The sequence below is a fragment of the Crocuta crocuta genome, unplaced genomic scaffold, assembly GCF_008692635.1.
Source record: "Crocuta crocuta isolate KB4526 unplaced genomic scaffold, BGI_CrCroc_1.0 scaffold443, whole genome shotgun sequence".
NCBI lineage: Eukaryota > Metazoa > Chordata > Mammalia > Carnivora > Hyaenidae > Crocuta > Crocuta crocuta.
Genome location: NW_027529446.1, coordinates 781,578 through 794,398, shown reverse-complemented (window position 1 = coordinate 794,398; position 12,821 = coordinate 781,578). Strand labels below are relative to the sequence as shown.

General features: G+C 64.8%; 2 protein-coding genes across 4 annotated transcripts in view; both read right to left on the bottom strand.

Annotated features, from left to right (window-relative positions):
* Positions 1-6,157: 6,157 nt before the first annotated feature.
* RPS15 (ribosomal protein S15) lies at positions 6,158-7,576 on the bottom strand. Its single transcript, XM_077760661.1, has 4 exons — positions 7,483-7,576; positions 7,096-7,181; positions 6,386-6,620; positions 6,158-6,303 (listed from the first exon to the last, which is right to left on the bottom strand). The coding sequence occupies exons 1-4, from the start codon at positions 7,483-7,485 to the stop codon at positions 6,190-6,192; spliced, it is 438 nt and encodes a 145-aa protein (XP_077616787.1). The 5' UTR covers positions 7,486-7,576; the 3' UTR covers positions 6,158-6,189.
* A 3,288-nt stretch (positions 7,577-10,864) lies between these two features.
* Positions 10,865-12,821, bottom strand: part of DAZAP1 (DAZ associated protein 1) — a 16,072-nt gene continuing 14,115 nt past the window's right edge. For 2 of the 3 annotated variants that reach the window (XM_077760658.1, XM_077760659.1), the window contains exon 11: positions 10,865-11,786. In XM_077760658.1, the coding sequence (XP_077616784.1) occupies positions 11,614-11,786 (173 nt within the window). In that variant the 3' untranslated portion in view covers positions 10,865-11,613. Of the gene's footprint in view, positions 11,787-12,653; positions 12,744-12,821 lie in introns of all 3 variants that reach the window. The other variant, XM_077760660.1, reaches the window with a different exon arrangement.

The window sequence follows — 12,821 nt, the reverse complement described above, 5'->3', positions numbered from 1 at the left end:
GTCCTCCGAGGGAAGGGGGCACCCCGAGGACGAGGACCCTGGGTCCCCCCTTCTGGGGTAAAGCGGCCAAGAACCTCCGGCGCCCAGATCCGGAGAATTTGAGAGTAAAAAAAGCATGCGGTCTTGGATGTTACATCAGAATTGGGGGGCGGGGGGGGGCGCAAGGGAGAGGCCAGCGCCTCCGACGGATCCAGGCCTTGTGCAGATGGGTGAGGGCGGGGCAGGGCTCAGGATCCAGGCTGCACTCCCAACCCCCTGCCAGCGGGGTCCTGGCGGGCACGAAGGGGTGGGCGTGGGGCGTGGGCGGGCATGCTGAGAGGCACTGAGGACCCTGGCGTTTCCCCCCGTCTCCCGCCTGGCAGAACCCCTCATGGGTGTCTGGCGTGACCCCTGTCCACCCGCGTGTCGCTTGGTCCCTCGCAGCCTCTGTCTCCGTGTCCCATCGCGCTCTTCCACCCTCCCAGAAGGTAAGCCGGAGCAGGGAGAAGCCTGGGCCCCAGCTGCCTCGGTCTCCGTGGGGCCACAGAGCCGGGACTTTGCAGCTGCGCCCAGTCCTTACTGCCTCGGGCACACGCATGCCCGGGGGGGGGGGTTCTGCGCCAGGAGCTGTGGTTTGGGGGGCCTGCCTCTGTCCTTCCTGGCTGGGGCAGGGGGCATGGAGAACCTCGTTTCTCCCCTCGGTAAAACGAGGAGGTGGCTGCAGCCTCTGTGAGGGCAGGTGCAAGGCGGGCAGCCCAGAGCACGCGCGCCACGTTGTCTTCTGTTGGGTCTACGGCAGGAGGTCCCGGGGGCAGTCCCCAGCCTGGGGGCCTTGAGAAGGGGGTGCAGTGGGCCAAGGGGCTCTTTCTGGAAGCTGGGAAGGCTGCACAAGAGGACACCAGTGCTTGGCCTTTTCAGGATGAGTAAGAGTTGGCTGCGGAAGCAAGGAGGGGAAAGGCATTCCAGGCTGGAGGAACAGTGTGTACAGTTCCTGGAGCTGAGAGGCCAAGGCCCTGTCAGGCGGCATGGGCTTGGAGCGCGGCCGGAGCCGTCCCGCGAGGAGTCCCGGGGCTGAGCGGATCGTGGAGAGCAGGGCGGACCGGCCAGAGCTGGAATAGGGGCGCGGAGAGGACGGAGCCTGGGGCCCCAGCTTCAGTGTGACCTTGGACATCTCTCTCTTTGGCCTTAGTTTCCGGTTTTGCTGGCTGAGAGGTGGGCTGGAGAACCCTTGCCTGCATGTAATTAAGTCCTACCTCCCCCACCCCGTCTCCGATGTGGCCGCCCTCAGCCCGTCTCAGCCCGTCTGATGCCCAGCCGTGTCCTTGGACGATGGAGGACACTGAGGCTCAAGCCAGGGAGCAACTGCTTGAGTCACTTGTGAGCCTGACCAGCCCTGGGCTCCCCCTCCTTGGGGACCGGAAGGCTGAGGGCACAGGGACTGAGACTCCAAGGCAAGACGCCCTTGTCCCTAAGCGTCTGGAGTCTCACGTCTCTGACACACCCTGCCCCTTGTCCCCAAATATTCCCGACCCTTTAAATTCTTGAGCCATATCCAGGCATCACTGGAAATCTGAGAACCACGGAGCCTCGGGAACCCCCACGGCACCCCGGGACCCCAAGCCCAGTCTTGGGGGAATGAAAGAGACCCCTCAGGGTACAGTACCCAGGTCTAGTGGGGAGGGCACTCCCTGGGCTCCTCTGTGCTCCCTGCCGCTGCTGGGCTCTCAAGGGGAAAGTTGAACCATGGGCCTCGCTTATCCCCACCGTCACCCTGAGACCGTCCCCCCCGCCCCCCCAAGCCGGCATCTGGCTCAGCACACAACAGGGTCACTCGGAGTGCCTTTGAGTCTTCCGAGCATGACCTCGGTGTCTCTTCGGGCCTCGGGAAAAGGGTCCGCCCTTTTCCACTGACCATCCACTGTGTTAGACGCTGGGGGCAGAACCAGGGGGGTCCCCCCCGCCCCAACTCGGAGCTTGGGGGTGGGCAGAGGGAAGCAGGAAGGCACCAGGTTGTCGTCCGACCAGAGATGGGGCGCGGGCTGGGTGACGGAGAGGGGCCCTGACAGGGGAGCAGGGAATACTACTGGAGATGAGGGAGTGGTGGCGCCGTGCCCCGACACCTGGTCCGGGGTGGGTTCCCTGACAGCGTTCTGGGCCTCAGTTTCCCGGGCAGGGAGGGGGGCAAGCGAGCGCCCTGTCAGCACCGCGGACAGCTCCCCTAGGCCGCCAGGCCTGGTCCTTCGCCGGCGCCTCCGCCCGGCGCTCAGGCTTCAACCCAGCAGAAGGCTTGACCTTGGGCTCCCCGCTGCACCCCCAGCCTCAGTTTCCCCTTAAATTAGGAACGTTAAAGCCCCCGGGTTCAGAACGATCACGGAGGACAGCAAGGCTCTCAGGCCCGGTGGAATGTAATTATGAACCTCAGCGTCGGCGACGGTCGGAGACGGCCCTACGCTGGGATCCCAGAAGGGGAAACTGAGGCCCGAAGAGGTGCAGGGCGTGGCCCAGCCCTTATCCGCCCGTGCGGGACGGAGCCTCGGCAAGACGGCGCCCCGCCGCAGTCCCACCGCCCCACCTGCTCTCTGCGTCCGCGCAATGGGCTGGGGTCGCGGGGGGTCTTTCTCAGAGGCCAGGAGCTGGGCCCGGCGAGGCCGCGCTTGCGCAGACCCGGGGTGGGGGATTCGCAGCGACTCGGGGGAGGGGCTCCCCCCGGAGAACAGCCTGAGGCAGTTGCCCTGGCAACGGTCTCCGCGGCGACTGCGCGAGACCCCAGACCCGTCAAGCCCCGTGCGCGTTTCGGAGTGCCCCCCACGCCCTACCTGGTCCCCGAAGAAGGCCGAGTGCAGCAGGCTCAGCAGCGCCAACAGCCCCATGGAGCCGCGGCCGCCCCGGACCAGCCCGCGCCCCGCCCTCAGCTGCTGGGGGGCGGGGGGGGAAAGAGCCTCCCTGCGCCTGCGCGGAGGGACTGCGGGGAGGGCACGCGCCGCGGGTCGGGGCGCGGACTCCTGCGGGGGGGCGGCCGCGCGGGGCTGCGGGCTTCACAGGAGCGGGGGGAGGGAGTCTCGCGGGACTGAGGACTCGGGGGGGCGGCGTGAGGAGGGGAACCTGCGTGAGCAAACCGGGGTGCGGGGCGGAGGGAGAGCGGGGAGGGGTCCCGAGGAGAATGGCGATCTCGGGGGGAAGGGTGGGGGAGGCGCCACCCTGTGGCCGCATTCGGCTGCCGGCCTGGACCGACCCCCGGCTCCGCGCTCAATCCATTCGTCACTCAGCAAACATTTGCTGCCGGTCTCCAGGTTGCGGGGCTCAGAGATGGGTGCTGGGCACGGATGGGACTTGCTGGCTCACACCACACGTACAGACATCCACCCAAGTCCCTTAACCAACACCTATTAACCACCGCCTGTGCGCTGGGCCGTGTGCAATGCAGTCATTGAAGCAGAGCGCTCGTGGGGAACCGGCACCCCGGGCGTAGAGGGAGTGGCAGCCCGCGGTGGGCGCGGGCAGCGCCAGGGACGTGGGGCGCGGAGGCGGCCGGGAGGACCCTGAACAGACCCGAGTAAGGCGGCCGGGCACAGGGAACAGCCAGCGCGAAGGGAGGCAGGGGGTGGGAGCGAGGTGTGCGCGGAGGCGTCGGGCCGCGTCCCGGGAACGCGGGGGGACCCCCGGGGCAGAGCCCGACTCGGTGCTCAGCGGCGCCCTCTGGTGGCAGCGGGGAGACCAGGGCGCAGGCGGCCGCGTTAGTCCGGGAGGGATGGGGGCAGGGATCGCCGAGGGTCGTTTTTAGGGATGACTAAGTCCTGGAAAGCGAAGGACAAGCAACGAGAGAAAAGGGGCGCGGGCTCGGCCTCCACAAGCAGGTGCCATGGGGTCAGTGGGTAGGGTGCCTGGCAGAAAAGTCTGGAAGCACGAACGAGCCAGGACTCCAGGAGCTGTCGTGGAGCCTGGGGGTCAGGGGGTGGATACCTACTTATTCCGAACTGACCTACAGGTGAGAAATAGCGACCTGGCCGGATCCGGGACAGGCTCAGAAGGGGGCTGGCCCACGCGGGGGCGGGAGTGGAGACCTAGCGCGGATGGGGGATGCCAGTGACGGGCACCGGAGACACCCAGTGGGTATGGGTGTGGGCAGCAGCCCGGTGGACTGGCCCAGAGCATCAGGCTCCGGAAACCAAGGAAGTAATGTGGCTGGGGGTCTGAAGGCAGAGCCCGAGCCTAGGGACCCGGCAGTGAGACCAGGCAGGTGATTAATGCACCCGCCCCACAGCATGGCCTCCGGGAAGCGTGTCCTGGCCTGGAGGGTGCAGCTCGGTCTGCGTGGGGCACAGCTGCTATCGCCTGTAACACTAATGCGCACTGGCTGCCAATCACGCGTAAGTGGTTAACAGAAACGGCCCGAAGCCCTGAAGGGGTGTCCTGCGGGCTTCCACGGAACAAAGTCTGTTCTAAAGGCCCAATTTTGGCCACACAGGCCAGTGGAGAGAACACCAAGTTTGCCCATGTTCCCTCCCTCCCTCCCCCGTCACCGGGTGTGTGGGCATCACCCCTGGCTGGCATCCGCCACCCCGCAAACATCCGTGTGCACCCACACTCTGCTCCCCCAGGTGGACCTAGTGCCTTAAAAGCTCCGCCCATTTTTACGTAGACTTCATGCCCAACGCGAGACCTGAACTCACGACCCTGAGCTGAGATGGAGTCAGTCGCTCAACCAGGACACTCAGCCTACTGAGCCCCCCAAGCGTGCTCTGCCCGTTTTTATGGCTTTTCCTCAAGGTCAACACCCACGTTCCAGTGAAGGCACTTTTGTGCTGGGCATTCTTCTCCCCCTGGTCAATGTTACATGAAAAGTTTCCTGTATTTCAACTTCTTTTTGAGAGCGGGAATGAGGAGGGGGAGGAGAGGGGCGGAGATCGAGAACCTCAAACAGGCTGAACACTCGGTGCGGCATCTGACCCGGGGCTCAATCCCACAGCCCTGGGAACACGACCCGAGCTGAAATCAGAGACAGTTGAACCCTTCCCCTTCTCCGGGCTGGGCTTCGTGGGCGGTTGACTTATGGAGGTGACACAAAGGCTTCTGGGGTCCCAGACGAAGGGTGTGTGGATGGTGCCAAGCAGGCCAGTTAGCAGCTCTGACCGTGGCCTTTAAACCACAGAGCACCCAGCTGCCTCATCAGCGCCCCACCCAACACACCCCATGACGTGTCGTGTCGGCCTCTCCGCAGCCCAGCGGGCTCAGGGGGCCTGTCCAGAAGGGCCCGAGTCCCTGAGCTTTGCCACCCGTCAGCGTCCCCGCTGGGAGCNCCTGCCTCCGGATCACCCAGTCCCAGCACCGTGGCTCCTTCTGTCCCCACCGCCCGGGGCACCTGTTGGATCTGGCCCTGCAGGCGGTCTGCCCCGTGTACCCGCCTCTGCCCCGGGCTGTGCACACAGCAGCCCACTTTCTGGGACTCCAACCCGAGAGAGAACAGTGAGCAAATCGTGTTGCGACTCGGAAATAAAATGTGCAAGGAGCGTAGCCCGGAGCTGGTGACAGCGATGCTGCAGGGAGGGCAGAGGGAGGCGCTTTGCGTCCCTCCCCTCCCAAACGGAGGTGCAGACCCGGGCCCCGCACACGCAGCACGCATCCAGCTCCACTTTCCCCCGACCGGATCCCCGCCTCGTCCGGCGCCCACACGCTGTCCACCAGCTGCGCGCTCTGTGGAGGAGTCTACCGTCTTCCTCCTCAGGAAGAAAACAAATCTCAACAGAAATACTTTGGGGGGCCCGGGCCAGGAGGCAGGTGAGGGGCACCGGGCGCACGTGTGCAGATGCAGGGGAGGTAAGGCTCAGGCTGCGCGAAGACTCCCTCGGGTCATGGGCTCGGGCTGCACCCCCACCACCCTCGAGACTGGATGAGGGAGGAGGAGCCCCCGAAGGGCACGCCAGCTCCAGGGGACGCCCTTCCCTCGGCCCAGGAATGCCAGTGCCTGCACGTGTGGGTCCGCGATAGAAGGGTCCGGACGCAGGGGGCAAAGGGCGCACAGGAAGTGCTTCCTGCACTTACCTGCGAAGCGTGGCCATCCCCGTGTCACAGCAGGACACCGGGCCCACCTCCCGCACCGAAGGGGCCCACACCCGGCCCCAAGACACGCGCGCCCTGAGCCTCCCAGCCCCGGAGACGGAGGAAGAGTCAGACCCGGGCAGAAGACCTCTGCGCCTTTATTGGCCGATCGGGCTACTTGAGGGGGATGAAGCGGGACGAATGGGTGGCCCCGATGCCGGGCCTGCCGTGCTTCACGGGCTTGTAGGTGATGGAGAACTCGCCCAGGTAGTGGCCGATCATCTCGGGCTGCGGGGGTACAAGCAGGGCAGGGTGTCAGGGGGCGGTGAGCGGACGGGCCCCCGCCGCCCGCCCGGCCGGCCCCAGATACCTTGATCTCCACCTGGTTGAAGGTCTTGCCGTTGTAGACGCCCACCATGCTGCCCACCATCTCGGGCAGGATGATCATGTCGCGCAGGTGCGTCTTCACCACCTCGGGCTTCTCCATCGGGGGCGCCTCCTTCTTGGCCTTGCGCAGGCGCTTCAGCAGCGAGTGCTGCTTCCGGCGCAGGCCACGGTTCAGCCTCCGCCGCTGCCGGGCGCTGTACAGCTGCATCAGCTGCTCGCTGGGGACGGGGTGCGAAGGCGTGAGCAGCCTGGGCGCGACAGCACCCCCTCGGCCCGGCCTCTAACATCTCTGCTGCCCCGCTGCTTCCCCTATCTGCTAGGAAGCCCTCGGGGTCAAGGACCTGCAGGTCGCTGTCTGGAGGCGGGGAAACTGAGGCAGGCAGACACGTGTCTGGAACGCCTTGGGCAAACCGCTGTTCCTCCAGCCTCAAGGACCCCCGGCCCCTCACTGCCCCGCGCACTTCCAGGAGGGGTGCGAGGCTTCCAGGCAGGCCTGTCTCCCCATCTGAGAGCCGGGACCCCGCATCCAAGTCACACCACGGCCGCCCTGCCTAGGCGTTCCCAGCCCGGGTTAGCTTCTCGCGTTTTCAGGGGGCGTAAAAAGTGTCACGAGGGGACACACGGCAATTAGATTCGATCCGAACGTCAGTGTGCGCAAACAGCGCGCCGCCCCCGCCCGTCCGGCCCCCTTACTAGGACATGTCCAGCAGCTGGTCCAGGTCCACGCCGCGGTAGGTGAACTTGCGGAAGGTCCGCTTCTTCTTCTGCTCCACTTCCGCCTGCGCGGGTCCGAGACGCGGATCAGAGGGCGGCCACAGACCCGAGTGCCACCCCCGCGGCCGCCCTCGGGAGCCCGCGGGGACACACGGCCTGCGGCGCGTTCCCGGGGAGCGCGGGCGGCTCCGGGTNCCCGCGCCAGCCCACCCCCAACCCGGCCCGGCCCGCCCCCCCATATGCGGTGGCCCCGGAGGCTCGGAGGAGGCTGCCGCAGCCCGACGGCCTGACCCCGGCCTCGGCGCGGCCACACCGCCGATGGCGCCGGATGAATCGGGAACAGCCACACCAAACGGCGACACTCACCATCTTGTCAGCTCTTCGGAAAGGACCGCCCTCTCTGCGCCTGCGCGATTATCACGAAGGGGCCGGTGAGCCCCGCCTCGCGGCCGACCGCTCGGACGCGCTTCCGCTTTCTCAGCCGAGGAGCGCGCCCTCTGCTGGCGGGAGGGCCGAGCGCAGGCGACGCTCGCTACGGAGACCCCCGCGGCTGGGGTCGCGGGCCTCCTCGCCGCCTCTGGAGGGACCTCGCGCTCCTTAGAGCAGTAGGTGCTGCCCGGGGGCTCGGCGACAGCGGGAGGGGCGGGGCCCTGGCTCTGCACAGGTGCTCCGAGAAGGCGGCCCTGACGGGGACCTGCCGCCTTTAACGGAGCACCTCCGGCGCGGCAGCGGCTGTAGCGATGCATCGCTGCGTTTTTGTAACGTATGTGCATGGGACGTGTGTAACGGTGACAACGGAAAAGGGACAAGGAATTAGGGCTACGTCAGAATAGTGTCCCACTTCTGGGTGTACACCCCAACTGAAAGCAGGGACTCCCAACAGATTTACATCACAGCAGCAGAGTTCGCGACAGCCCGAAGGTGGCGACACCCGTGTCCCTCCACCCGCCACCGCGCGGTCGGACCCGGAGGACACTGCGCAGTGACAGAAGCGAGACACAGAAGGACACGTCCTGCGTGACCCCACTCACCAGGGGTCCCCGGAGGCGTCCCGTCCGCAGAGACGGAGAGTAGATGGTGGGAGCCGGGGGTGGGCAGGGGGTGGGGAGTCCGTGCTTCATGGGGACAGAATCTCAGTTTGGGGACATGGAAGGTTCTGGAGACGGGTGGTGGGGGTGGGGCAGGACGCTGTGAATGTGTGTGACCCGGCTGAGCTGTGCATTTAGAGACGGTTCCAACGTAACCCCATAATAAGGAAGCAACCCGGAGTCTGGCTGGCTCAGTAGATTAAGCATCCGACTCGGATTTTGACTCGGGTCAGGAGCTTCCGGTTCCTGAGTGGTAGCCCTGCATCGTCGGGCTCCGCGCGCTCTGACAGCGTGGAGCCTGCTGGGGGTTTTGTCTCTCCCTCTCTGCCCCTCCCCCACTCATGAGCACTCCCTCTGTCTCAAAATAAACAAACATTTAAAAAAAATGTTTTAATGTTTTATTTATTTCTAGGAGAGAGAGAGAGAGACAGCGTGAGCAGGGGAGGGTCAGAGAGAGAGGGAGTCACAGACTCCGAAACAGTCTCCAGGCTCTGGGCCGGCAGTCGGCACAGACAGAGCCCGACGCCGGGCCCGAACCCAAGAACCGTGAGATCATGACCTGAGCGAAAGTCAGACACTTAACCCACTGAGCCACCCAGGCGCCCCTCAAAATAAATAAACATTAAAAGAAAAAAACAAACACACGGTAAGCTCTAGAGCGGCCTCAAAGAAAATTACAAAAACTATGAAAAAAAATCACTAAAGAATTAAAACGCTAGCGTAGAGAATACTCCTTTAATGCAAGAAACAGAGAGGTTTAAGAACAAGGCCCGCCGCACAGGAAACAGCGAGATGGCGGGAGTAAACCGAGCACCGCTTTGAACATCGGGGGGTGGCAGAGACCACCGGCTGGAGGGGGGGGGTCCCGGAAGGACGGAGGGAGCGTGCAAAGCCCCTGCGTCGGAAGGAGGTGGGTGCTGCCCCCACCGCCGACTGTCCCCGGCCGGCGGCCACGACAGCCTCGGCCCCTTGCTGGCCTCGGGCGCGGCTGCTGGGTGGGGTCTGGCTGGGACCAGCGGTGGAGCCGGGAGGTGCTGGGCGCCGGGCTGGCCCGGAGGGACCCGGAAGTCTGCCAGGAAGCGGGGCCACCTCAGCCGCTTCTCCAGCTCTGTGGGTTGAGCCAACTAAACTCTTGCAAAGAAGGAGACGTCCCTCCGGTCCCCGACGCAGCGCAAGGCAGGGTTTGGGGGGCTGCAGGGTGTGTCCGTCAGGCCGTGAAGGGGGCCGGCCGGTGCTCGCCAGAGCAAGGTGGGGGTCCCGGGCGCTCCTGGCCAGCTGGAAGCCCACGCATCGTTTGCACGATGGCCTCTGCCACGAGCCCCACTTTTGCGGCGAATTTCACAAGCGAAAGGAGCTGATGTTTAAGGTCCCAATGGCTCGCGGTGTGAGGGCCCTCAGGGCGGCGGCCGCATGGCCCCAGGGCAGGCGGGTGGCGCTGGGGCGCTCTGAGAGCTGCAGGGAGGGGGCGGCTGCGCGCAGGGACCAGGGCTTCTGGCTGTTTCGTCCGCTACTTCATCTGGAGGCCTGCGCGTTTTTGGACGAGTTCGTTCTTTTTACAATTTATCATCTTGATGGTGTCCTTCAGAGAGAGAATAACCGCCTCCAAAGACGTCCCCGTCCTGGCTGTGGGACCCAGGACCTGTCACCTCACGCAAGAGGGGACCTTATCAAGGCCCCTGTGGCGGGGGTGACCCTGGATACCCAGGGGACCCCAGCGTCCTCACGAGGTCCTCAGGAGAGGGGGGCAGAGGGTGGGAGGCAGAGCGACGGGCGGACCCCACGCTGCTGGCACCGAGGGCCAAGGACACGGTCGGTGCAGGTGGTTTGAAGCCCTGTGGCGATCTGTCACACGGCCCCCTAGACACCCCCCAGGCCCAGGAGCCCCTCTCTCACGAGGAGGCGGGCCCAGAGCAGGAAGCCCCGCGTGCACGGGACCGGGCGCCCCCCCCCACCCCACCCCGCCCGCCGGGGCTGCAGACAGGGCCTCCCGTCCCAGCCCCTTCCAGCCGGGGAGGGAGCAGTCAAGAAAATGGACAGAAATGGGGCGCCTGGGTGGCTCAGTCGGTTAAGCGTCCGACTTTCGCTTGGGTCATGATCTCGCGGTTCGTGGGTTCGAGCCCCGCGTCGGGCTCTGTGCTGACTGCCAGCTCAGAGCCTGGAGCCTGTTTCAGTCTGTGACTCCCTCTCTCTCTGACCCTCCCCTGCTCACGCTGTCTCTCTCTCTCTCCTAGAAATGAATAAAACATTAAAAAAATAAATAAAAAAAAAAAAGAAAATGGACAGAAAGGTCGAAATATCTAGTGCGGGGCCCGAACATGCGGGGTGGCAAGGCCAGACAGACACACTCGGCGGCCGCTGTGGGATGCGGGCGGGAGGCCACCCTCCCCACCTCCCTGGCCTTGGGCTCTAGGACCTGGGGCCACTGCGCTGCCTCCCGCCCACCCGGTCCGGCCCGGCACCTTCCCTTGGCACTGGGCGGGTGGGCAGGGCCNGCAGCTGGCAGCAGGCGCCCCGGCCCCCCCCTCCAGCAGGCCTGGCTCCTGAGCCCCGGGGGGTGGGGGGGGCCCGCGGGCACAGGTCCCCGCCGCGATGGGCTCTCCCCGGGCACAGGAGGGACGCACAGCCGAGAGCGGGGAGGGAATAAAGGCACACAACGTGGGTTTCTAATCCAAACGCACTTCTCTTTATTCAAACCAGGGTCAAACTGGTCAGTGGGGACGCCCTGAAACCACGTGCGCGGGGGAGTGGCTCACAAGGCCTCCTGTCCTTGCTGCCGGGGCGGACGCGGGGCGGCCCCCGCAGCGCACCTGCAGACGGGGCCGGGCAGGTCAGTCGACAAAAGCAAGGAAGAAACAAAAAACAAAACACGCTCAGTAGACTTGTGTAAGCTCCCAGAGTTTCTGGACCAACGAGCCCCGACCCTCAAAGCCAGGAGTGAGGCCCCGAAACGCCCCTCGCTGCCACCAGTGTCACCGGAAACCCTGCTTTAAATTAAAAAATAAGCCCGTATACATCGTAGAAAATTTCTCTTAAAAATCTCACAATTTGTAAATGTATATTTCTTCTTTAACATAAAAGTTTACAATATACGGTAAAACAAAAGGCTCAGGAAAATAATTTCAAAAAAAAAAAGGAAGAAAAAGAAACCTGAAGTTTTGAATTAAAGCTGAAGACATTTTTTTTTAAACCCTGTGTTGAACCAGTGACTTTTTTTTATTGTGCTGATGGGTTAGAGAAAGAAATATGTTTAAAAACTTCAGTCCAGACACCCACAGCCGCCTCCGGAAGCCTCTCCCCCCCTCCCCCCAACGGTGAGCCGCGATTTTTCTGCCAAGTTTGTGATTGTCACGAGTTCACAAGTTTTAAATCCTGGGTCTCGGCCGCCCCGACGTCCACAAGGCGCCGGCAGCTAGCGTCGGTACGGGTGGAATCCTTGCACGTTGTGGTTCTGACCTCGTCCAAAGCCACTTCCGCCGGCGGGGGGGCCCCCCGAGCCCGGCACCGAGGGGCCCCCGTACGAGGGGGGCTGCTGGCTGGGGTCTGAGAAGCCCTGTCCGAAGCCAGCCAAGTCCTGTCCGTAACCTGCAGGGAAGGAGCCCAGTGAGCTGGGCCGCGACGGCAGCTCTGCCCCGACGGCCCAGGAGCGGCCCAGGCCTGTGGAGCCCACCCAGATCCCCCCCAGGGCCCGACCATGGCCTCCGCACAGGAGGAAGAGCTGCTCAGAGACGCAGAGGACCCCAGGGCCTGTCCCATCTGCCCTCGGCTCCGCCTCGCCACCCATTCCCGAGGACGTGGGGCTGGGCCCTGGCAGCACGTCTGAGCCGCTGGATACCTCTGAGCTTGGAGACACTAGGAGTGCCCAGCCGGGCTCGCTAGACTGAGGATTTCCAGAAAATTTAATCTTCAGTGTGATGCACCAGGGAGGGGTGAGGGCAGGGGGCGCAGGCACAACTCCCAGCATGTAAGACACGTCAGCCTAGCCCAGGCCCCTCCCTCCAGGGTGACCCCCAGACCCGAGTCCCTTCTGCAGAGCTGACCCAACCTGGCATCTTCCCTAAGACCGACGGGTGTGAGGAGAGACTGCGTGCCCAAGTCCGCGCCAGCTGTAAGCGACTCTGGGCATCGCCCCTGCAGAGCCTGCGGGGGGCCGGCTGGTCCCTCCTCCGCACAGGACCCAGACCCTGCACTGCTGGCCTCAGAAGGCACGGGAGGCACTCTGGGAAGAGCACCAGACTGCACCCCGGGGACGGAGGCGTGCCCCAGGCCCCCGGGCCCCCACAGAGGGTGCGCGTGGGTGCCGACACCTGCCAGTCGAGACGCTTGCCCTGGCGAGGGCCCCGTCCCAGAGGGCACCGCCAGGTCCACCCCCGCCCAGGACGGCAGAGGAGGCCGTGCCCGTTGCCCGGGTGCAGGCAGAGTGGGGACCGTGGATGAGGAGGTGCCACCTACCTAGGCCACATCACTGCTCAGCCTGACCATAAGAGAGTAAACAAAGTATGGGCCCGAAGCCTGACGGGTCTTGAGAATAGGTAGCCAGGCCTAGCAAGAGACGAGACCAGGGTGACTACCCCAGGGCAGCCTCGGTGGGGGCGGGGCGGGGCGGGGCCACGCTGGCTG